At 43.1% G+C, this 26094-nt stretch overlaps 1 protein-coding gene across 2 annotated transcripts in view; it reads left to right on the top strand.

Moving 5' to 3' along the window:
- Positions 1-2516: 2516 nt before the first annotated feature.
- Positions 2517-26094, top strand: part of LOC141107995 (sodium- and chloride-dependent neutral and basic amino acid transporter B(0+)-like) — a 69671-nt gene continuing 46093 nt past the window's right edge. Inside the window, exons 1-5 of one of the 2 annotated variants that reach the window (XM_073599138.1) lie at positions 2517-2839; positions 5680-5827; positions 9055-9186; positions 24750-24911; positions 25069-25105. In XM_073599138.1, the coding sequence (XP_073455239.1) occupies positions 2777-2839; positions 5680-5827; positions 9055-9186; positions 24750-24911; positions 25069-25105 (542 nt within the window). In that variant the 5' untranslated portion in view covers positions 2517-2776. Of the gene's footprint in view, positions 2840-5679; positions 5828-9054; positions 9187-24749; positions 24912-24984; positions 25106-26094 lie in introns of both variants that reach the window. The other variant, XM_073599137.1, reaches the window with a different exon arrangement.

Genomic DNA, 26094 nt, shown 5'->3' with positions numbered 1-26094 from the left:
GGGTCTACCATAAATCGGCCTCTTTGCTTCTCACAGCAACAGCAAGCTTCAGAGATTCTTGTCCAGATTTCCACATCCCCAGGCGGAAGGAACGGATGAGCTAGTCACACCCTGGAATTGCAGCCTGGCTTACGCCTTTCCTCCAACAGCTCTAATCATGAGGTTCCTTCTGAGGTTACTGAGAGAGCAGGTGACAATCATAGCCATCCTCCCGTTCTGGCCACGGAGGCCCTGGTTCCCTTTGGTGATACACCTCAGCAAACAACATCCAATCCCCCTTCCGGCATTTCCACACCTACTAGTATGAGGCAAGTTCCTGCACCCGAACATACGCAGGATGGATCTTCGGGCTTGGCTATTGAGAGGGGGAGGCTGGAGAACTTAGGGTCCTTCTGTGGAGTTATTGCCACATTACTGAGGGCCAGAAAACCCACTACTAATAAAGTCTACAACAAAATCTGGGACAAATTCACACTCTTACTAACCGAGAGGAGTCTCGATCCAGCAACCCCACCTCTATCGGCGGTGTTGGACTTCCTTCAGTCGGGCCTAGACATGGGCCTTAGCCTCAGTTCATTAAAGGTGCAAATATCTGCAATCTTGGCAATAACAAAGCTAAAATGGGCTGAGGAACCACTAATCAAACAATTCTTAAAAGCAGTTATCAAATTTGCCCACTGAATAAGAGAGTCTTTCCTCGATGGGATCTGTCAGTTCTACTAGACTTTCTTTAAGCCCATCCCTTTGCTCCAACTGAAGATTGTTCCCTTTGGGATATAACGTACAAGGCAGTTTTCTTAACAGCAATTACCTCTGGTAGGAGAGTGTTGGAGTTTCAAGCCCTGGGAGCCTCAGAGAGGCATATAAGATTGTTTCCGGATCGGGTCAAACTAAGGCCAGTCGACCGTTTTGTTCCAAAGGTGGCAACACCCTTCCACCAAACTGGTATTTGGGCCTTACCCAACTTCCCAGAGGAGAGTTCAGGAATTCTGCATGAATTGCATGAATTGAATGTCTCCAGAACGTTAAAGACATACCTACCTATTACTGCACCATTTAGGTCTTCGGAGAAACGCTTTATAGTCCCAGGGAGGTACCGGGGAAGGAAGTCACTGCAAGAACCTTGGCAGGATGGATTTCAAACTCATACGTAGAGCATACAGAGCGAGGGGCAGCGATCTTCCTACAGTGGTGACTGCACACTCCACCAGGGCGGTGGCAGCGTCCTGGGCGGCTCATTTGAATGTATCTATGGAAACTATCTGTAGTGCAGCATCTTGGGCTTCGCGAAATATGTTCTTAAGACATTATAGAATCGACCCAGGCGCTTTGTCGTCTGTAGATTTCGGAAGGAGGACTACAGATAGTTTCCATAGATACATTCAAATGAGCCGCCCAGGACGCTGCCACCGCCCTGGTGGAGTGTGCAGTCACCACTGTAGGAAGATCGCTGCCCCTCGCTCTGTATGCTCTGCGTATGAGTTTGACAATCCATCCTGCCAAGGTTCTTGCAGTGACTTCCTTCCCCGGTCTTCTGTTATGATTTAAAATAAATTTGGTTTGTCAAGCATTACCCACCCTGTCGGCTAGATATTTATCACTAGTATGCTGCCATGTTGGCGTCAGGAAAACAGAAAATTGTATCAAGTACTTACCGTAATTTTCCTTTCCTGACGCCAAACCATGGCAGCATATGAGCCCACCCATGTGCGTTCTGGTATTTGGCTTGTTACAAAGAATGGGGTGGCGGCTATACATGTCTTCATTTATGCTATTCACTGGTCCTGGGGAAGTGGTCAAGAGGCGGAGCTCTATCACTAGTATGCTAGTATGCTGCCATGGTTTGGCATCAAAAAAGGAAAATTACGGTAAGTATTTGATACAATTTTCCGTTTTCATGAACTGGTTTATTGGTATATTTTCACATGATCAGTGCTTGCAGCCAATCGGCTGTAGCGCTGATCAGTGTATAAAGATGGTGGGGAAGTCCTGCTTTCAGAATACAATGACACAACAGGGTGTGTTTCCCCATCCACCTTAACTATGTGAATAGAAAAATCGGTTCTGTTTTTCATTCAGCCAGCCAGAAAAAAACTGAGCCTTGCGAGGTCACCTTTAAAGTTGGATCCAATTCATATTCAAAAAGAATAATTACCACATAATGTTGAAAAAGAGCCGCTCATTTAGCCCGGGTTCACACCATAATATGCTGCGCACCACACAGGAGCGCTGTGCGTCCCTGTTCACCGTTTCAGGGACGAATCAGGGCCGATTCTATGCCTGAATTCGGCCCTGAAACGCAGCCAAAGACGCACAGCATTTTTGTGCAGTGCGCACCGCAGCCGCCCCGGAGATATGTGAACCGGCTCCATAGGGAGCCAGTCACATTCTCCTGCTATGCGAATTAGAGGTGCAGAAACGCACCTCTAATTCGCATAGGTGTGAACCCGGGCTTAAGGTGGGGCCATATTTGTCACAGATATATAATTGTGCACTTGAAGGAGAACTTAGTACTTAGCAGAATTGTTTCACAGTAGAGCTACAGCAATTCTAGGTGGCTTTGGGAAATTCACTTTAAATATTTGCAGAGCCATGAATGTGTTTCAATCCTATTGTGCACTAGGTTTACTGTAATAGCCTGATTAAGTATTCACAAGAAGTCAATTGTTACATTCCTTAATTATATGCTACCTGTCTAGTTTAAGCTTACATCACTCCATCACAGTACAACACAGAGGTTACAACAAGGGACTTGCTAACTACTTAAAAAGAGGACATGGGAAATATAGCGATACCAGGATTTTTAAAATGCTGTGGGAAAAACTCAACAAAAACTAATGTAAGTCATTTTCAAATAATTTATCTTGTGTACATTTTTTAGTGCATTTGTAAGGATTTATCTAACCAGTGTCAAGATTTAATTTTTCTATGCTATGTGATCTATAAATATGACCTTCCTTCCTTCCTTCCTCCCTCCTTTGCTAGGATTAGAAGGGAAAAAAAGGTTTCAACTTGATTTATGATGAAAACTTTTGTGTTATAGTTTGTTACATTTCATTGTAATTAACACATATTACTGTGTTATTGCTATATGCACTAAACGTAGTAATGGAATAATTTGAAAAGAAAACCATAAGCTATTAAATTCAAACAATTTACTTGTCTTCAATAAAATGTAATAAAAATCTGCTTGGGAAGTTGGGATTCGAAGAGTAGTAACATTCTTTACTTTAGAACTATGAGCATTTGGTGTTTTTATTTCTGGACAGATTCCAATTAAAAGTCAGTTGAAAGGGACAGAGAGAGAGAGAATCCAGGGCATGAATCCAAATTGCATGAAAAATGCATTGCAATCTCAGCTGAACCACATCTGAAAATGCTCATTGAATTTACACTAGAAATCTGAATAAACTCGCACCGCATCAGTGAGAACCTAGCCTAAATGTTTTGGGTTTTTTTTTCAACTAGGTCATAGTATATACCACCTCTTTCTAAACTGTCATGGTAATGGTAATAGGGTGATGGATTACTGCAGGAGAGCCATACAATTGATCATCTGACTATGCAATATGCATTAAATAAATCTACTATTAAAGTGGTAGTAAACGCAGTATTTTTATTTTTACTTACAGGTGAGCTTATAATAAAGCTTGCCTGCAAGTTAAAATAATATTTCCTAAACATGCACCATTTAGGAGATATTTTAGGGAGCAGCAGCTGGTGATAGCACCGGCGCATGTGCTCTGAAGGAACGGCATACCCATTGCGCCGGCGCATGTGCAGGAGTGATGTCATTGAGGCTCGTTCATTCAAGAGGCCCGTGATCCTGGAAGGAAGACTAGGAGAAGATAGTAGCCTCTGCAGCGGTGAAAGTGTGCCACTGGAAGGCTTCATTTCAAAGTAAGTCTTTCATAATGTCCTAGTATGCAATGCATACTAGGACATTATGCCTTTACCTTGCAGGGTTTTTTTTTAAACCTTTACTACCGCTTTAAGTTGAGTTTGCCCAATTATAGACTATAGGGTTAATGGGATTAGGCATGTTCACTTTATAAATTGTGTGTACACTCAGCTTGTGTGTACACTAAAGCCTAGTAAATACGATCAGAAAATTGTAGGAAAAATACCGCTTTTGAAGCGATTGTACCATAATCTGATCGTTAGTATGCCGTTTTTGTCCAAAATTATCCAAAGGGACAAACAGAATTTATCTTGTACAAGCTATTATTTTCATTTAATTGGTACAGTTTTCGTTCGAAAATACATTACAAATACAATACAACACATTATATCATTTCCGAATTTTTATTCTGACGTATGAGAATTTTATTAACTTTAGTAACCTCTTTGATATGGAGACTAGCAAAAAAAAACGGACAATCATTCATTCGATAATTTCTTAGTGTGTACCAGGCTTTAAGTTGTGTTCACTGCAATCATCCAATCATGGATAAAAAAATCCTGTATTTTTATTGCCCTTGCACAGGATTGGGTATTCAAAGTGAACATAGCTTCACCTTTTTTGGTAGGTTAAGTGAACTTTCACTTTGCTAAATAACTAACCCCTTTGTTGGAACATTCTTAACCTCCCTAGCAGTATTCCCGAGTGTGGCTTGGGGTGAATTTTCACTACCAAATGCGGTAATTCCGAGCCACACTCGTGATAGCATCGCAGGATCCAGGCAAAGTTACTTACCTTGTCCCCAGGATCCTGCGATGTCCTCTCGCTGTGTCCACGGCTGTGTCCCCCACCCGATGTACTGTGTGCCGGGCTCCATTCCCTGTGAGCATCGCGACGCATGGGGCGGAGCCTTGTGGCAAATTCAAAAAGTGCAAAATACATAACACATACAGTACACTGTAATCTGTAAGATTACATTACTATATCAAATGATTTCACATCCCTTTTGTCCCTAGTGCTTTGTCCAGTGCCCAGATTTTCGGATGAAAATTTGATTTTCTGAGATTCGCATGTATACGAATCGCTGAATGGACATAGTAATAAATGTCAACGAATCTGAAGGAAAGTTATAAGGAACTTAACGAGTGCATTTGTTTCATTTGTTTCATTCGGATGATGTCACATGAAGCGATAGTAGTTCGGGCCCATGGGTAAATAAATACAATTTTCAAATTTGTTTGATAATTTGGATTGGAGTACATTTATGATTTAAATTGAATTTGTAATTGTCACAGTCAGTCAGTTCAGTTCCACAGCCTAATGAAATTCTTAGGTTTGAAAAATTTGGGGGGTGCCAAATATGATCTTCCATCCCTCCTTTTGCTAGGATTAGAAGGGGAAAAAATGTTTTAAACTGGATTTATGATGGAAACTTTTGTGTTATAGTTTGTTACATTTAAATGGGACAAATAATTAACACATATTACTGTATCATTTCTACGTATATGTACTAAATGCAGTGATGGAAACATTTGAAAAGAAAACCATAAGCCTATCTTCAAAACATACATGCAAAATACAGGTCAATCAGTACTTGTTAGCCAAGCAAGTGAAAAGCAAATTCCTACTGTATTCACTGTAAATACCCAATCATCTGTACATGACTGGATAATTAAAATTAATATTGACGCAATTGTTTTTTCTTTTGTTTTCAGTGGGATTTTTTGTAATTATGTCACACATTTAACATGCTTCAACATTATTTTTCTCTTTTTCAGGATAACACAAGTGTGAACAGCACAAATGAAAATCCAGAACGAGAGTTTTGGTCTAGCAAAACAGATTACTTGTTGTCTTTAGTGGGGTACGCTGTAGGACTTGGAAACGTCTGGAGATTTCCATATCTCGCGTACAAACATGGTGGAGGTACTGTAAAGAATAAACGATCTGCTGAATTCCATGACTAAGTGGGTGTAGATTAGTTTTTTTTACAAAAAAAAGTGTATCCTGTGTATAGTAATTCCCTTGCAAACAGAAAGGTACAATTACATACAGTACTTTCCCAAGTGTCTGAAGGAAAAAAATGTTCTTGCTGCTTATAGCAATCAAACAGATAAAATGCAAATTAAAAATTGTCTGAAAAAAACTATGAAAAAAGGAGTCAATTTTGGCACAATTTTTATTGAATATATTAATATTCATCAAAATATACTCAGTAAGAATTTTCAGCTTTTTTATCTAGAGGGGTGCTTTCATTTTTTATCACATTTCACATCCAAAGAATGAAAATGAGCCATTGCATTTCCTCAATTGTGCCTGCTGTTTGCCTTGATACATACAGTAATTTTCACAGTAAAAGCCTTGCCATGTTCCTTCTTAGGGTCTTTTTATTAAACTTTTATTGTCTTCTTTTTTGCCGTTATTTGGTTACAAGATAACTTTCTAAAATGCATAGTCATCACTGCTGATTTTGTTTCATGTCTCCTGTATCTACATTTTATAGTTGTGTAAAAAATTAAAAAATAAAACCTGGTCTGAAACTACCGGTATTAACAAATGGCCCATCCAAGGTCAAAATGTAGACCATTAAAGGATAAGATGCACATATTTTTGCATAATAAAGGGCATTTATTATTTTTCCTAGAAGGAGCCTGGAAATCATTGCACACGTGTTCAGTAGATCACAGATGCAATGTTGGCTCCTGTCTGTAGACATGTCCTCCGGCATTCAGCCCATATCTTTGTATGGGCCTTCTGTTTGTAAGCAGAAGGGCACATCAATGGACTACAAGAGCGCTCATCACCACCCCTGCAGCCCATTAAAACTACAAATCCATCTTCTGTGGTGGCAGATGGTACTTTTAGTTTGTTTATTCACAGGAAACTGTGAATGAATGACGCAGCCCTGCACAGCTTTGCTTTTTTCAAAAAGTGACAGCAGGTTCAGGGAGAAGAACCCCCCTCCCACCCCCACTGTCATGGTGGAAGAGGCATCGGGGGCGTCAGGAGCTGGAACATGTTACATGTTCCACCCTAAATACAGGTGGAATATGTAACATGTTTCAAAGGTGAAATTATCCTTAAAGCGGAACTTCAGTCATTGTCTCATCTTTCCATCTATTAAATCTTCTGCTCTTGTTGTTTGGATAGTAAAACATTTTTTTTTCTGTCAGCAAATACATTATACAATCCACTTCCTGTTTCTTGTCTGGTAAAAAGCCTAGGCTTATGACATCATGCACAGCTCCCTCTCTCACTCTCATGAGAAATTGTCAGGAAGGGAGGGGGGTGAGTCATAAGAGGGCCAATGAGAGCTGCAGAGCTAGATATGTGCCTCTGTGTGTCTGTGTAAATCCAGGAAGTGAACAGGCAGGAGCTTCAGCTGCCCACAGTTGAAATGGTCGAGGGACTCAGTCAAGGGAGATTTATGCAGCATTTCACTTTAAATGGTTTCATTGGACCAAGCTGGCCCAAACAAACCATTTCTATTACAGAGTCAGAGGCTACTGTGTTAGCTGTAATGGACTGGACTGCTCTGTGTTCGCGCAGCAGTACAGGCAACTTCCCATCTGCTTCTGAAATTAAAGAGAGTAAGGCTGAGTGCTTCTCCAACATTCAGGAGAAGCCTAGTATTTTTTAATCAATAAGTGTTTATGTATATATGTTTGTGAATAACCTTAAAGTGTAGAGGAGGGCAGATGATATCATGATTTTCACAATGACCAATTAGAGGAAGCAGTGCATTGTATAATGTCTTAAAGTCTAACTTTTGCCAACATGTTTTATTAGGTTTTATGTAGAGTAGTTGGTGTTGGAGCTTCTGATACTTTTTTTATTGCAATCGGTGTCCCTGTTAGTGACATTCCCCTCACTGTTAGAACAAGAAATGATAGGAATTCTCCCCAATGGGGACACATACTGTACTGTATGCAAATAATTTGATACAATGAAAAATGTATAGAATTTCTACTAATATTTTATGGCTGTTTATGCTTCCCTGCTCTAGTGACACCTACAAACTCATTTTTGTATAGGTGTCACAGTAACAAGAAGGGAGGGGAAATTGTCTCAGTAAGGTCACAAACATGAATAAGACTTAACTATTTCCCACTCTATGCAAAAATAAAAACAAAATTGGTTGGAGTTAGGCTTTAAAACAGACCTGTGTGCATGGTCTAGAATGTTGCTGTCAATAACTGAATCTGTTGCATCACCAGGGCTTTTTTCAGATGGAACTTGGTGGAACTCAGTTCCACTACCTCTGGCTCAGGCCCTCTGTTCCCTGCTCATCACTATCACTTGTAAACACAGAAGTCTGGCTTCTGTGTTTACAAGTGACAGATTGACTCTCAACGGCTCCCGTAGATCCAATCTCCTGAATGGCTCCCACTGAGTACAGGATCGGGACAAGGGAGATGCAGGTTCCGGGGTGGAATGAGGATGCCGATACCCCCAATGGATGATCTCCCTGCAAGTGCGAGAGTTGGAGCCACCTACAGTGTTTGGGTAGGTACTAGAGCCGGCTGCATGCTTTAACTTAATACAGCAACAAAAGTTAAGTGGAAGATGGTGGAACTTTTAAGGAAGGGGGGAGAATATGTGGGCAGTAGAGGGGGTTGCATGCAGAGGTCAGAGCTGAAGGGGGGTGAAAGTGAGCTGTGAATGGGGAATGCAGAGGTTAGCAGCTGTGGAAGAAGGCTGAATCCTGCACTCTGTGTGTAGAGCATCCCTGAACTCTGAACTCTGTATGCAGCGCAACCTGAACCCTGCACTCTGTGTTACCCCCCAACTATGCACGCAATGCACTCCTGGTATTAAATGCTCCTTTGAGACCCTCCCACTGATAAGGAAATTTGACCACACCCACTAATTGATGCAGTTTGGAGGGTGTGTGTGTGGGAAAAATGGCTCGTGGTTGAGTTCCTGCACCTGCTTTCAGAGAAAAAAGCCCTGTGCATCACTATTATCAGGTCTTGTATATGGTCACCCTAATGCTATAGCTTTAAATGCTACTGAAACACCCACTAATCCTGACATACTGGTTGATAATTTCTTTAAGCAATGCAGATGTTAGCACAACTTAAATCAACTTATTTAAATGATTGCAATCATTCTTGTTAAAACCGTTAACCTGCTGTTCTTATCTGTTTTAGGTGCCTTCCTGATCCCTTATGTAATAATGCTGGCTCTGGCAGGTTTACCTTTATTATTTTTAGAGTGTTCACTAGGCCAGTTTGCCAGTCTCGGCCCCATTGAAATATGGAGATTTGCTCCCTTATTCCAAGGTAATCTTGAATTACTCCTTGTTTTACTGTCATTAAGAGGTCCTGTTGAGTCAAGATTATTGAAGGGCACCTGACATGAAAGAAGTATACTGATCTAGAAAAAATATGCAACACACCAAAGTGAAGCAAAATTCCGCATCTGCATCTTTGTTCCAGATAATTGACTTATTTTATATAAAATATATCATTATTTTTATTATATTATTATTATACGCGATTTATATAGCGCCAACGGATTACGCAGTGCTTTACAATGTATAGAGGAGACAACACAATTACCGTAAAGTTCAATACAAAAGGTACAGATGGGCTCTGCACGTAGAGCTTACATTCTAAAGGGAGGGGGTGGTGGTACAAAAGGTAATAGCTGCAGAGAATGATTTCATGGGGGTGGCTCGGGAACAGTTGTTATGTGGGTGTGGGATAGGCTTCCCTGAATAAATGAGTTTTCAGGGATCTCCTAAAGGTGGACAGGGTAGGGGCTGATCGGACATACTGGGGCAGGGAGTTCCAGAGGATGGGAAAGGCTCTAGAGAAGTCCTGAAGGCGAGCATGGGAGGAGGTAACAAGGGAGCTAGAGAGCAGGAGGTCCTGGGGGGAGTGGAGGGGACGATTTGGGCAATATCTGCAGATGAGGTTGGTGATGTAGCTGGGGGCGATGTTGTGTATGGCCTTGTATGTTATGGTTAGCATTTTGAATTTTATACGGTGGGGTAGGGGAAGCCAGTGAAGAGATTGGCAGAGAGGGGCAGCAGTCACGGATCGATTAGTGAGGTGTATTAGTCTAGCAGCAGCATTCATAATAGACTGAAGGGGGGATAGCCTGCTTAAGGGTAGGCCATTAAGGAGAGAGTTGCAGTAGTCAAGGCGGGAAATAATCAAGGAGTGAATAAATTGCTTTGTGGTGTCATTAGTCAGGAAGGGTCGAATTTTGGAAATGTTGCGGAGGTTAAGGTGGCAAGATTTATCCAGTGATTGGATATGGGGGCTGAAGGAGAGGTCAGAGTCAAGGAGTACACCCAGGACCCTGGCATGTGTGGAGGGACCAATGGTTGTGTTGTTGATATTAATGGTGAAGTCACAGGGGGTGACCGTGAAGGAGGAAATATAACAAGCTCAGTTTTAGAAAGATTAAGTTTGAGGAAGTGGTGTGACATCCATACCGATATGTCATTCAGTACGTTTGAGATTTGTGAGGAGATCGAGGGGGTGAGTTGAGGAGTGGAGAGATAGATCTGGGTGTCATCGGCATAGAGGTGGTATTGGAAGCCATAGGAGGTTATCAAGTGGCCCAGGGAAGAAGTATAGAGTGAGAATAGGAGAGGCCCAAGGACGGAGCCTTGGGGTACCCCAACAGAAAGAGGAAGGGGAGCGGGGGAGATGGAGTTGTAAGTGACATTGAAAGTGCGCTGAGATAGGTAGGAGGAGAACCAGGATAATGCAGAATCACGGAGGCCAAGGGAGTGTAATTTGCTGAGGAGGAGCAGGTAGTCAACTGTGTCAAAGGCAGCATAGAGGTCTAAAAGTATAAGTATGGAGTAGTGGCCATTGGTTTTAGCAGTTAGTAGGTCATTGGTGAGTTTTAGTAGGGCAGTTTCAGTAGAATGTTGTGGGTGGAAGCCAGATTGTAGGGGGTCGAGAAGGTTGTTGTCCGTGAGGTAGCGACTCATTTGGTCATGGACAAGGCGTTCGATGAGCTTGGAGGCAAACGGGAGCAGGGAGATGGGTCTTAAGATATTCAAACAGGTGGGATCTAATGAGGATTTTTTCAGTATGGGGGTAACCAGTGCATGTTTGAGTGGGGATTATATTTCTTATAGGACAGGTGTCCTTCAAGCAAATATCATTTATAAATATAATTGATAATAAATAATTGTGTAAATGTTTTTTGTGATATCTATGCATTCAAAATCAATAAAGGTATTTTTAAATATATCTGGAATAGGTAAGGTAAATCTATCTTTATATTAGCTTTGTGTGATCTCTTGCACAGCAGGTCTATGAGAGGGAGGGGAAACCTCTGTGAGCTAATCAGGCTCTAAGGTATTGTACAATGCTCTTAATCTTACAGAAGGAGCTCACTGTCAGGAAGAGATAGCAAAGTGATTACCTGCACAGGGTGGTATTGACCTTCAATTGTCTAAACCAGTTATAGATATATGCAGCCTATTGCATTAAGGTGAGCACCCCAAAACTTAAATACATATGTGTGTGCATGTGTATATACTGACAGTCTCAGTAGAGCAGTGAATGGTGTCAGTAGGGCAGAAACTGGTGTCTCATTGGTTTTTATTTTTATTATTTTATTTTTTACAATTTTTTTTACTATTTTTTTTAGGAGCCCCATTAGGGGGCGTTGGTGTCTTTGTATACCAGGGGGAATCTGCACCACATGAGGTGATTAGGGTGTGCCCGGGCACACCTGGATCACACGGTGTGCCTTTTTTTCAGTCAAAGCACCCTTTAAAAAGATGCCCAATCTCGAGGCATCCCATTCTAAAATGTAAAAAATGTAACTAATAGTTTTACATAATGCAGCAACATCAACACACGTAGGACACCCAACGTTAGAGGTGATTTATTCTTGCAAAGCAAAAACACCTTGCGTGTGCACTGGTACTGACTAGTACACCAGTGTTTCTCTTCTTCCTTAGTTGCTCTCCCTCACTCAGCTAATGTGACCCCAGTGCTGATGAAGAGGGTAAGGAGTGGGGTAAACAAGAATGCTGTGCAGGTGCTTAACATCCTCCTTATCAACCTATGAAGTCATTGATTTTTAGGACGCCGGTAGCTGGAAGATTGTAATGGTTCACAGTAAAAACCTGTGGCTTTGTGTAACTAAAAGGCAGGCTTGGCCCACTTACTGGCTTGTATACAATTTTGGAGCAACTTTTAGGCATTTTGCCAAGGCACCCCTGAAGAAAGCTGATCACCCTGGTTGAAAAAAGCTGGTCTAAACAGTGGTCTGAGAGGTGATTGGGTGACCAAGCTGCATAGAAAAGTGAGGCTACACATTTTGCTGTGCAGTGTCCCGTAAGTGTTTGGTTTACAGCACTGTCTGGGCAGAATTAAACATTATTTAACCTTTTATTCCAAATATATATGTGTTTTAACTGTGTTTTAGATGTTTACCTGAAGTTAAGCTTCAATAAACTATGGTAAAGGTCAGTGATGGCGAACCTTGGTATTCCAGATGTTTTGGAACTACATTTCCCATGAACTACACTGCAGAGTGCATGAGCATCATAGAAAATGTAGTTCCAAAACATCTGAGGTGCCAAGGTTTGCCATTACTGGTATAGGTAAACATTTGATTATTGTAAAATATGGGAACATTTAAGTAATTTAATTGATTGAAAATATCAGATGTTGAGTAACGGCGTGTTTATACAGACCTATACCTTTAATCCTTTCTAGAAAAAAAAAGACTCCAATGCTTACCTAACACCTGACCCAAGATTGGTCCACCTGCAGGTTCTTCTGTCTGTAGATTTAGCTAGGGACTCACAGTATTGCTATCATCAGACAGGAACTGTGCCACTGATTGGTTGGTTAAAACTCACGTGAATCACCTAGTCATTCATATAGCTACGAACCCAGCCAGATCAGGGGATTCTACTGTCCAACTGTGAATGTGACTTTGTGTCAGGGCTGGACTCAGCCCTTCCTTCTCTGAGCTGGCCGCTCAGCTGTCAGCTCATTGCCAACTCCTATCTCTCCACAGTGACTCACCTGTTGATGATATCCTGCTCATCAGTCCTGCCTACTTAAGCCGTCCAGCCCACATGATCTCTGCCTTTGTCTTGGTCAAATCTCTAGAGACACTCTCCTGTGTTCCTGTTAAAGACTTTCCTTCTGGCTCCAGATCCTGCTTGCTGTTCTACTATGCTCATCTCTGGCTCCCTGACATTTTGGCTTGTCTGACTATTCGTTCCGGTTCCTGAACTCTGGCTATGTTTTGACGACGTTTACTCTGTTTACCCCTTTTTTTATTATTATTATTATTTGGGGGCGATCCAGTCCAATGCAGAGGGTTTCTCAACCAGGTTAAGATATACTTTGAGATGTTGCCCCAGGCGTTTCCCACAGACAGAAGCAAAGTAGGTTTTGTGATATCCTTGCTGTCTGAGAGAGCCTTGGCCTGGGCAAACCCTCTATGGGAGATGCAAAAACCTGTTGTCTTGAGTTACCCTGAGTTTGCGGCTTCCTTTAAAGGGGTATTTGACGTTCCCACACACTCCGCTTCTGCTGGCAAGTGCCTCATGTTCATCAAACGAGAATTGTTGCCGATTACACCATTGAATTCCGTACTCTGGCAGCAGAGGTTGCTTGGAACAATGAGGCCCTCGTGGCTGCTTTTTCTCATGGTCTCTTAGATACCATCAAGGATAATATAGCAGCCCGAGATATACCCACTGAGCTGGAGAAGTTGATCACATTTGCCATCCTCATTGACTCCAGACTCAGAGAAAGACTCTATTTTAAGGAGCGCTTGCAGAAGCCTCCTGTATTTTTGTCTCCAAGCTTTGCAGTCCCACCCTTGCCTCCCTCACCTCCTATGCCTCCTGGTGCCGAGTCGGTCATTGAAAGGTGAACCCATGCACTTAGGCTTCACGCGTCTCTCTGCAGATGAGAAAACCCTTAGGAGGAGGGAGAGATTATGCCTTTATTGTGGCCAGGCAGGTCACTTTTTGAAGTCTTGTCCTACCCGTCCAGGGAACGCCCGAACCTTGAGTTCCTCTCACGGACAGACCTTAGGTGGCATTGTTTCATCCCAATTGTCCAGAAGGTTAAGTCCCTGATTTCGGTTACCCTTTCTTGGGCTGAGTCGTCCATCGAGATACAGGCTTTAATCGACTCTGGGGCTGCAGACCTGTTCATTGATGCTGTCTTTGTATCCAAGCACTCGATTCTGCTGCAGCTGCTTGACACTACACTTGCCATTGAGGCTCTTGACGGGAGACCTCTACAGCCTGCCCATGTGACTCATGTGACTGTTCCGTTGTCCATGGCTGTAGGGGCTCTTCACCATGAGATAATCCAATTCCAAGTTATTTCCTCACCTAAGTTTCCACTGGTCATTGGTTATCCTTGGTTACAGAGGCACAACCCCTCTTTTGATTGGCTCCGTGCTGAGGTTCTCTCCTGGTCGCCACAATGAAGTAAGACATGCTTCCAGAAGGTAGCCAAGGTCCTGTGCACTTCTTCTCTCTTCTCCCTGCCAGAGGAGTACTGCGATTTTAGTGATGTCTTTGACAAAGGTCAAGCCAGTAGTTTGCCTCCACACCAGTCGTATGATTGCCCTTCAACCTGGTGCCATACCCCCTCGTGGCAGGATTTACCCTTAGTCAGTCTTGGAGGATAAGGCCATGGAGGAGTATGTTGCAGATGCACTTTCTCGAGGTTTCATCCGCAAATCCTCGTCTCCTGCTGGTGCTGGTTTCTTCTTTGTGAAGAAGAAGAGTGGTGAGCTGAGACCTTGTATTGATTATAGGTGTCTGAATCGTTTCACGATTAAGAATGCCTATCCAATTCCATTGATTATGGAGTTATTTGACCGCCTCAAGGGAACAACGGTTTTCACAAAGCTTGATTTGAGAGGGGCATACAATCTCGTGAGGATTAAGGAGGGCAGCAAGTGGAAAACTGCGTTTGATACCAGAACAGGCCATTATGAGTACCTCATAATGCCTTTTGGCCTTTGTAACAGTTTTCCAGGAATTTATTAATGATGTTATCTGAGATTTGTTGCAGTTATGTGTGGTGGTTTATCTCGACGATATCCTCATATTTTCCAAGTCCCTGGAGAGCCACCACACAGATGTCTGTCCTGTGCTTTAGGAAATAAGAGAGAATAATCTCTGTTGTAAATTGGAGAAGTGCAAATTCCATCGTGAACAGGTTAAATTCCTGAGCTATGTCATTTTCAATGCTGGTTTTTCGATGGACCCAGAGAAACTTTTAGCAGTCCTACAGTGGCTCCGACTCATGGGTTTACGTCCTCTGCAGCGTTTTCTTGGCTTTGCCAACTATTATCGAAAGTTTTTTTTGTAACTTCTCGTCTCTGGTTAAGCCCCTGACTGATATGACCAGGAAGGATGGTAACCCACATGGTTGGTCTCTGCAGTCCATTAAGGTCTTTGAGAGTCTCAAGGCTGCCTTTGTTTCTGCTCCTGTGTTGGCACATCCTGATCCTACGTTACCTTTTATCCTTGAGGTTGATGCTTCTGAGACTGGAGTTGGCTCCCTTCTTTCTCAACGTCCTACCTCTGAGAGCGCTATGCATCCTTGTGGCTACTTTTCAAAAAAATTGTCACCCGCGGAGTGCAATTACGAGATTGGTGACAGAGAGCTGTTAGCAATCATTTTAGCCCTGAAAGAATGGAGATATCTCCTCAAAGGTACCACTGTGCCGGTTCTAATTCTTACTGACCATAAGAATCTCACATTCTTGTCTGAGGCTAAATGCCTCTCTCCCAGAAGGGCACGGTGGGCTCTTTTCTTGTCTTGTCTGTTTCAATTACATTGTCTCATTCTTACCGGGTACTAAGAATGTAAGGGCTGATGCTTTGTCACGACACTTTTCCTCCACTTCCAAGATGGAGTCGGTTCAGGTTCCTGTGATTCCTCTTGATCGTATTCTGGCTATGGTTTGCACCAGTCTGACTTCTCCTTTGGGTGACAAAATTCTTGCTGCTCAGGTTCATGCTCCTCCTGAGAAACCTTGTGACCACTGCTTTGTCCTAGAGAGTCTCCGTACTGCTGTGCTCTAGACTTACCATTCTCCCAAGGCAGCTGGCCACCCTGGGAATAATCAACTCTTTTGGGCCATTTCCCAACAATTCTGGTGGCCTAGTCTCCGTGCTGATGTAACTGCCTTCGTAGCTGCCTGTTCCGTGTGTGCTCAGAGTAAGACTCCACTACACCTTCCAGTGGGCCTCCTACAACCCATACCCAATGGAGAGAGGCCCTGGACCCACCTGTATATGGATTTCATTGTGGAGTTATCCAACTTCCAGGGCAACACAGTTATCCTTATGGTGGTTGACTGATTCTCAAAAATGTCTCATTGTATTCCACTTAAGAAGTTGCCCACTTCTAAGGAACTGGCTTCCATCTTTGCCCGGAGATCTTTCACTTACATGGGCTATCCAAGGTGATTGTCTCAGACAGGGGTAGTCAGTTTGTGTCCCAGTTCTGGCGAGAGTTTTGTGCACAGTTGGGAATTCAGCTTGCTTTCTCCTCTGCGTATCACCCGCAGTCTAATGGGGCTGCAGAACGAGCCAATCAGTCCTTGGAGCAATTCCTACGTTGCTATATTTCTGACCATCATAACAACTGGTCAGACCTCTTACCGTGGGCGGAGTTTGCTCACAATAGTGCCTTGTTTTCTGCTTCCTGATTGTCCCCATTTATGGCAAACTATGGATTCCAACCTTCCATGTTACCTGACTCATTTGTTCCGCAGAGTATTCCTGCATTAGAGGAGCATCTCCGTGGTCTTCATTTCACTTGGGCACACGTCTAGGAGCATTGGAAAGGGTACGGTCTGGAGGAATGCTCTTGGGTCTCATCCTTGGACGTACATGCCCCTGTCCTCCTCCGTGTTTTCCATAGATGTTTTCCCCTCAAGCCTGGTGGTCCTCCGAGGGGAAGGGGTCATTGAGGAGGGGGTACTATCAGGGCTGGGCTCGGCCCTTCCTTCTCTGAGCTGGCCGCTCCGCTGTCAGCTAATTGCCAGCTCCTATCTCTCCACAGTGACTTACCTGTTGATGATATCCCACTCGTCAGTCCTGCCTACTTAAGCCGTCCAGCCCAGATGATCTCTGCCTTTGCCTTGGTCACATCTCTAGAGACACTCTCCTGTGTTCCTGTTAAAGACTTGCTTGGCTGACATTCCTTCTGGCTCCAGATCCTGCTTGCTGTACTAGTACGCTCATCTCTGGCTCCCTGACGTTTTGGCTTGTCTGACTATCCGTTCCGGTTCCTGAACTCTGGCTATATTTTGACTACATTTACTCTGTTTACCTTTTTTATTATTATTAAACAAATGAGATTTAACTGTACATCTGTCTCAGTCTGATTCATGGTTTCTGACACTTTGCCTGTACACTTCAGAAAAAATGAAAGGCTGTCTCTGTGTGTTGCTCGGTGAAGAATATTAAATCAGGCAAAAAAGATCACTCTATAAAAGCCATCATTAGCAGAACAACTGTAACAGGTTTCATAGAGCCAAGTAGAGAGTTTCAAAGAAAACAAAACTTTAAAATGATGTAACAAAACTGATCCCGGAATGAGTTAATCTGGGAAAATGCTTAATGATGAAGTTAAAAGTTTAGGGCTAGTCAGAAATAATTAGGAAAGGCATTATGAATATGATTTGGAATATGTAGGCAACCAGGACAGTGACACAAATATAACAATTAATGCTGCTGCTGCTATGTCTAGGGCATGCTAAGGAGGGCAAATGCCTTGCTAACAAATTTCCTATGCCTGTCTTTTCATTGATCTGCCAGCCCACACTGCTGCTGTACTGAGGGAGGGGATGCAGGATATGGAATAGGAAGCATAACAGGTGGTTTACATATTGTAGGGGCAGCCTGACTATTGCTGCCTATGAGATGGTATAGAGTAGAATTGTGAGTATTAACTACCTTTGATGTTAAAATCTGTTCCTTTACAAAATCTCTGAAAGCCATTACAATTATGAAAACCAGGATCATTATTTTGTTTAACTGATTTAAATGCAAGCATTATTCTGTTTAATACATTTTGTTGCTTATTACATTTTGTCCCTTTGAACCAAACACTATTGCATTTTAAAGATTACGTCACTCGCAGTGTGTACACAAGAGATTTGTATCTGGCAGAGAGATGTCACAATGCAAACTTAAAAGTGAAGTGAAACTGATGTGACTATTTTCTGTGTTTAGGTGGCACATTTCCAATTCTACATTGGAAGTAAGATGGCCGTTACATGTCAAGAAATAAGTGTCTGAATCTGGCAGGTAGCAGAAATATGGTTCAGATGGAGCTGCCTCAGGCAGTACCTAAATGTGGCATCCTTGCAGAAGAGGTACACGTTAGACCACATACACTATATTGTCAAACGTATTGGGACACCTGCCTTTACACGCACATGAACTTTAATAGCATTCCAGTCTTAGTCCGGGTTCAATATTGAATTGCCCCCCCCCCCCTTGTAGCTATAACAGCTTTAACTCTTCTGGAAAGGCTGTCCACAAGTATTAGGAGTTTGTCTATGGGAATGTTTGACCATTCTTCCAGAAGCACATGTGTGAGGTCACCCAGTGATGTTGGACGAGAAGGACTAGCTTGTAGTCTCCATTCTAATTCATCCCAAAGGTGTTCTATCGGGTTTAGGTCAGGACTCTGTACAGGCCAGTCAAGTTCCTCCACCCCAAACTTGCTCATCCATGTCTTTATGGACCTTGCTTTGTGCACTGGTGCGCAGTCATGTTGGAAAAGGAAGGGTCCACACCCAAACTGTTTGCACAAAGATGGGAGCATGAAATTGTCCAAAATGTCTAGGTATGCTGACGCCTTAAGAGTTCCCTTCACTGGAACTAAGGGGCCAAGCCCAACCTCTGAAAAACAACCCCACACCATAATCCCCCCTCCACCAAATGATTTGGACTAGTGCACAAAGCAAGGTCCATAAAGACATGGATGAGCAAGTTTGGGGTGGAGGACCTTGACTGGCCTGGTCCTAATCTGAACCCGATAGCACTCCTTTGGGATGAATTAGAATGGAGACTGCGAGTCAGGCCTTCCCATCCAACATCAGTACCTAACCTCACAAATGCTCTTCTGAAAGAATGGTCAAACATTCCCATAGACACACTCCTAAACCTTGTGGACAGCCTTCTTAGAAGAGTTGAAACTTTTAGCCCGGGTTCACACCTATGCGAATTAGATGCGGATTACACCGCATCTAATTCGCAGGACATTTTAAAATACATTCATATGAATGTATCTGGTTCACATATGTGCGTTGCATTCGCACTGCGCATTGCACAAAAAACGTGTGCGTTTTTTGGGCATTGCGGTGCGAACTACAAGCCTATTATCTCCTATGGGAACGCATCTGATTCGCAGATGCATTGCGTTCTGAACAAGGATTTTCTCTTTCTCCTCACTACACCTCCCCCTCTCCCCCCCCTCCCTCCCCCTCTCCCTGCTCTCTAATCCTGAGCAAAAACGCAATGAATCCGTTGAACAGGAGATTGTTATCTCCCCAGTGAAACCTGAGCTTCAATTCGCACCGCACATGTGTGAAACCAGGCTTATAGCTGCAAAGGGTGGGCCAACTGAGTATTGAACCCTACTGACTAAGACTGGGATGTCATAAAAGTTCATGTAAAGGCAGGTGTCCCAATACTTTTGACAATATAGTGTATGTTATGTTCTGTGCAACTCTTCATGCAGGGATTTCAAGGCTTGCACCCCAATACTTTTGGGAATATAGTGTATAGCTAAGGAGGAATCAAAATATTGCTTATAGACCCTCAGGAGCCTGTCTTCGAAACCAGCTTGTAATACTATCAACCTGCAATTTGAATTTTGACCCGGAGCTGCCCCACATTTGCCCCATATTTCATAAGTTTCCGTATATTTCCTGTGTACCACGTCAAACCTGTTTCTTTAGCTATACACCTTTCTATCCTCATTATCTTTATATTCATCTACTGTTTTGTTATTACAGACTATTTTATATTCCAGTAATCTTTTATTGAAAAAGTAAGCAGGCTGGTAGAACCTGTTTGAAGAAAAAGCCTTTCTGAGCTTTCAAATTCAGATTTCGACATTTATAAGTATTGTGGTACTTAGTAAAAAAAATTAACACTGATTGTAATTATTGAGCATTCAAATCTATCTTGCGTTTACTGACAGTAATTGCCACGTGTCACAAATAACCTTATTTGACCATTTAAAATGAATCTTTAAGGACATAAACATGTAAATTGCCATTGCTGACTTGGCAAAGAGAAAATGTGTTAAGGCATTACTTTACTAACAAATGAGTCACTGACCCAGCCCAGAACAACCATACAGACAGTGATATGTATATATATAGGAAGGCCAGTGCGGTGGCCTGAAAATATGGGAGGAGTCGGGGGGGGTATTTAAGTAGACCACCCACAGTGGTCTTTGTCGGTTCCAGTGCGTGGTATTACATTACCAGGCCGACTCTGCCAGCTCACTGCGTGTTCGTGAGTCTGTGTATTCGAATTCCAGGGTGTTGCAGTTCCCCGTTCGAAGGTTTTCATTGATCGTTCCGCACTCTCTGATGCAGGTAGGATTCGTTATTACCTTTTCCTACAAACGAACCATTGGTTATCATGTTCCCTGTTCGTAAACTGTCGTCACCACATGTCGTAAAGTTCCTTGCCTTATTCCCGCTGCTTCCAAATAACTTACCACATCATTCGCATGTATTCGTACCTAGTAGGTTTTTCAAAAGTCACTACCACTCATTTGTAAAGATTCTATACCTCATTCAAGTCCAGTCGCATCGGCGACATAACGACTCGTGTCAGCCCACTGCTCAGGCCTATTCTTATCAAGACGCCTTGGTGGCATGAACGATTCGAATCCACATAACTCACTCACACTACAGCCGCTTCCAAATCAAGTCGCACCAGTGGCATATTTCCCAAATCCTCTGTCCTACATACCACACCATTCACTGACCCTTCAGCCTGATCCAAATCTAGTCACATCAGTGACACAACAATTCGGATCCTCAGCACTACAAATCCCTCCATTTACTCACACTCCAGCCGATCCGAATCTAGTTGCATCAGCGGTACAATGCAGAGGCACAACAATTCTGATCCTCAGCTCTACACACCACACCCCTCACACTCTCTTCAGCCCGATCCAAATCTAGTCGCATCGGCGTGACATCACGGCGGCACAATGATTTGGATCCTCGGCTCTACACTCAACACCATTTACTCACTCTTCAGCCTGATCTGAATCTAGTCGCATCGGCGTGACATCATGGCGGCACAACGTTTCGGATCCTCGGCTTTACATTTCTCTTATTAAGCATAAACATACACATATCACTCCATCTATTTGTACGTTGTTGCGGTCGGTCATTCCTACATGCTCAAATTCCACTATATTTGTTTTCACCTTCCTGATAAGGCTGCTTACTTGCAATCTTTGCAAGCATTTCTGCAAATGGCTCAAATCGGTCACTGTTCGTCTTCAGTGGCAAATTGGCCATTCACCTATTCTCTGTCGCTTCCCCCTTTAGGTCAGTAGAGTTCAAGTTGGTCCATCCTGCACCAGGTTTGGACGGTATTCTCTCAGGTAATAGAAAAAAAAAAAAGTGGGTTCATTAAAAAAAAAAAAAAATACACACTGAATTGCAGGGCTCGCACCTTCACCAGGGGGCCAGCCATGCCCCAAACAGCTCTTTGCAACCCCCCTTACTACAGGTTCCTGGTCAACCCAGTTCTCGACCCCAACCAGAACTTCACAAGCTAGGGCATCGAGTCAGGTGCGTAGTACAAGAGGCGTTAGTATCTGTCACATATTTTTGTGCACTGCACTTCACTCTGTTTTCAAAGCGAGAGCCTTCACCACGCAAACAAGGTCGCTTAATGTCAAGCTTGCTGGCAGTGCAAGCGTTAGCAGGCCAAACATACATCAATAAACTACAGATCGAACATTCCTACATAGAATACCAGACTGAAGCTCCCCGCCCCATTATGCCCTGGGGGCTCTGGTTCACAGGTGTGTGCCAAGCAAAGATGGTCACCTGAGCTATCAGTTACCTGGCCAGTCACCTCCTGGCTCACCTCGGTTGCCATGCACTATTTTGAGTTTTCTAAATTTCCACTCAACAGCAAATCAGCTTCTTCACTACGCCTGTCATTTCTTTTCCTGTGCTTCTCGTTTTTCTCCTTCTTTTCCATCTTACCTACTCAACACATCTGTCCCCTCCTGCCTTTACAACTTATCTTAACATATGAATTTCCTCTCCTTGTCTTCTAGCTGAAGCCATGTCGCAGGTCGACAGCGAAGACTTCGCCTCTGCCCCGCCGTCACCCTGTGCAGGTTCAGGAAGCGGCGGCACTCAATCTCCCAGAGCTTGGACCATTCCCAAGCTCACAGCAGAGCTGTGGCACAGGGGTATTTCCTACCCTGCCACAGCAAGTAAAGCCAAGCTTTTTAGGCTGTTATTCCCACCGCCAGCGGCAGCCCAACCAGGCACCCAGGCATCACTGCAGTCTATATCCTCAGCTATTGCTCAGCTCCACTCCATGGTGACCACGCTGTCCACAGCAGTCACCGACATCCAGGCCAGAGTGGGAGCCCTGGAGGTACACACAGCTATGGCTTTACCAAGCCCAGTCACCATCGCCGTCCCAATGCCTTCAACTACAGGTATGCCCGACATCTGCACGACTATATTCCCTACGCACCTCATCCCAGCCGGCATCAGGAAGGACATCTTGGATGGCAAGGATGTTAACCTAGCATCCCTCCTCATATAAGTTCACAATATGGCTGACAACAAATCATATAACTGGGGGGACGTCTCAGTCATCCTGAAAGCTAAAGACCCTAGGCTTAACCGCAAGCTCACTATCACGAAGTTTGTGCTAGCCTTTGGGATGGTCAGAGATGTTCTTTGCACAACCAAACCCAACAGGAGGGAAGAACTGGACCTGTATCTACATGCAGTAGTGGATTTGGGTCACCAGTATGGGGAGGGGTTTCATTCTATGACTACCACTGGTCATTTTCATCTAAGGCAACAGCTAGACTCTCTCAGTTTCAGATTACCACCACCTGGAGCACCATTGAAACAGAGCTATTCTGCCGCCACTTTGCCGGCCTACGTAACCAACTCTGTGCTAACTGCCAGTCTTCCACCCATACGGCAAACTGGTGCTCCGAAGTAGGTGGCAGACATCTCCCCAACTATCCCTCCACCTCTAGTGCCACTCAAAATTTGCCGGCTTTCACACAGTCATCCCAGGTGGACAAGTTAGGACGACCAATCCGGTCATTGGGGGGCGTGACTATCTGCAATAATTTCAATTTCGAGACTTGCAACTACGCTCACTGTAAGCTCCTTCATATTTGGCTCGTATGCCATAAAGCACATCCCAAAGTCTCGTGTGGCATCAAGCAACTAAATTCCTCATGACTAGGCCGCGTACACATCGGGTGGCTTGGGTTCTACCTACCTACCTAGGTTTTGAGACTAGTTTTGTAACACATTTTTTTAACCTGCATTACCAGGAATCATGCTTTCGCTCCACTACTAGATTTGCGAATTGTCTATTATTAATTTTCATCTGGTATCACCGGGGTTAAATGTATGAACTACTGCCTAATATCATTATCTAATTTAGTTACGGATAGGACTAACTCTCTACATGTGGCATTTATGAAAGCTGAGCAAACTGCTTTGAAACCACATCAACTTATGTCAATATTGGGATCCTACTATATGAATTAGTAATTAATGATATTGGTGAAGGAGGTGTGTCTGAGTGTGGTGGCCATCTGTGTCATAAGGCAACATTGTCTATTTTTATTGTATGTGGTGGAGGTGTGTCGTATATATATTTGTAAGTTATCAGTGTTACATGGATTCTTGCAATAAAGACTTTATATTTTTGATAATTTTGCCTGTTCCTCCTAGAAAAATTATTTAGGGAAATTCTTCTCCCCTTTTTTTCTGTATGCTTGTCTTAATTCAGAGGAACACACCTCAGACTTCTTAAGAAGTTAACTTCTGAGGTGACGGTATGTGATGGCTTTTTGAGGAATTACTGTAACGATTTTTTCCTCTCTAGTCTAACTTAAATTATAGGTGCAGCCGTTGTGCCATTTTTACTGCCCCCCCTTTTCTGTTAGTTTTGTAACACGCCAATAGATGGCAGCACAAGGCTGCACTCACAGTCACAGGGAGCATCGACCTTCATGAGTCAGTGTGCCAAAATACATTGGGGATTATTTACTAAAACTGCAGAGTGCAAAATCTGGTGCAACTCTACATAGAAACCAATCAGTTTCCAGGTTTTATTTCCAAAGCTTAAATGAACAAGCAACATTAGCAGCTGATTGGCTACCATGCACAGCTGCACCAGATTCTGAGTGCACCAGTTTTAGTAAATCCCCCCATTGTCCTGTGTACATCGTGAGCTATGCAACTGGTCCTATTTTGACCATGTGTGTTACCACGTCTGCTATTTCATTATGGACAGCAATGATGTCAATGATAACAACAACGGTGATACTACAATGAGTCGTTTGAGGTGTTTTGAGTGGCACACGCGCTTTGAAAGCATCACTGAAAGATAACGAGAGATCAGGAAGACCTTTAACACACCCAACCCCTGAAAATGTTGAAAACCATAGGCTCCAGGAACAATGTTAGACACAATTTAAAATGTGTCTTTACATTTTACAGCTTTACGTTTTAAATATCATTTATTACTTTATACTGCATAAATATTCCTTCTGATAAGAAATATTATAAATCAGTGTATTATCTTTTTCTGTTCTAGGTGTTGGATATACTATGGTGATTATATCAACCCTTGTATCTATATACTACAATGTTATCATTGCTTACAGCTTATTTTATTTATTCTCTTCATTTCGAAGCTATCTGCCATGGAGTGATTGCTATGAATGGGCAGATAGTAGCTGTCAAGGTACCATAAATGGTAAGTAGGCCTTTTCATGATAGCTGTATAAATCATGAAAATTCAGATGAGAACTGAAAGTTTTGTTTTCCAGGTTTCTGCAACGTCACTTTGGACAATGCTACAATAACTATGAACATGTCTTCAGTACATGAACAAAATCTAACTTGTATTTCAGAAAACACAACAGAGCTACCAAGCAAGCAATACTGGGAGTAAGTTTCATGGATATTTTATTTATTTTTTTATTGGCGAGGTTGGGTTAGGTTACAGATGACAGAAAATAAATGACAGAAAATAATCAGATGAATGATAGCTATTATACTCTTAGAAGCTTGCCCTTTTCTCTCTCCCCTAAATCACAGCCCCCCCCATCTTAAAATTCCATATTGCTTATATTAATGTGTTGTATAACCTGGCCTTTCTATGATAAACTCGATCAAGACATATTTGACCTATAATCTGAGAAGTTGGCTAGGCCCCCAGCCTATCCTAACACCTTTGCTAACTACGCAGTGTAAGAAAGATATTATACTTACCTATATTTACGTGATCGCTGTGTCAGCCAGCAGAGAGCTCCCCAACAATGGCTCGTTAAGCCTGGAGCAGTGACGTCAACCACAGGCTTCAAAGACCCATCCATTGTTGGAGAGTTCTTTCCTCTACTCTGTAACCACCGTTGGCTTACACAGGGGATCATATGACCCGATTAGAGCAGCCTGAAACTAAGTACGTAAATACATCTTTCTTACACAGGTTAGTCAGCATGTAGCCCGGTTGCCTAAAAAGGGAATATTTTCTGTTAGCAAGAGAATCAGACTGCCCAGGCTGGGAAGGGGTTAAACCTGCCTCTGCAGTTTCTTGGTCTTTTCTGATCTCTGCTCTCTCCCCTCTGCTGTAATAAAAAGGTGAGGGCTCTGCTCACAGGTCAGTCTGCATAAAAAGATGTAATCTCCAGCTATTTCAAAGAGCCCCTGCTTAATCAGGATGCCGTGATCTCATGGAGCTATGGAAATCAGTTGACCAGGGAAATGCCACATCATGGCAAATACCAGAGATGGATTGATACCTGGCTGAGTTGTGCCTTGGTCACCTAGGTTAGTGAGTTAGGGAACGCTGCTTATTATTGTTTATGTTGGACTGTGTTTCAAATCATTAAGTAAAAGTTGCATTAACTGTTCTAAGCCTGGTCTGAAGTTATTCA

This window comes from Aquarana catesbeiana, linkage group LG09 (assembly GCF_042186555.1).
Source record: "Aquarana catesbeiana isolate 2022-GZ linkage group LG09, ASM4218655v1, whole genome shotgun sequence".
NCBI classification, from domain to species: Eukaryota; Metazoa; Chordata; class Amphibia; order Anura; family Ranidae; genus Aquarana; species Aquarana catesbeiana.
Note: the sequence above shows the minus strand (reverse complement) of the source record. Positions and strands in the feature narration are given on the sequence as shown.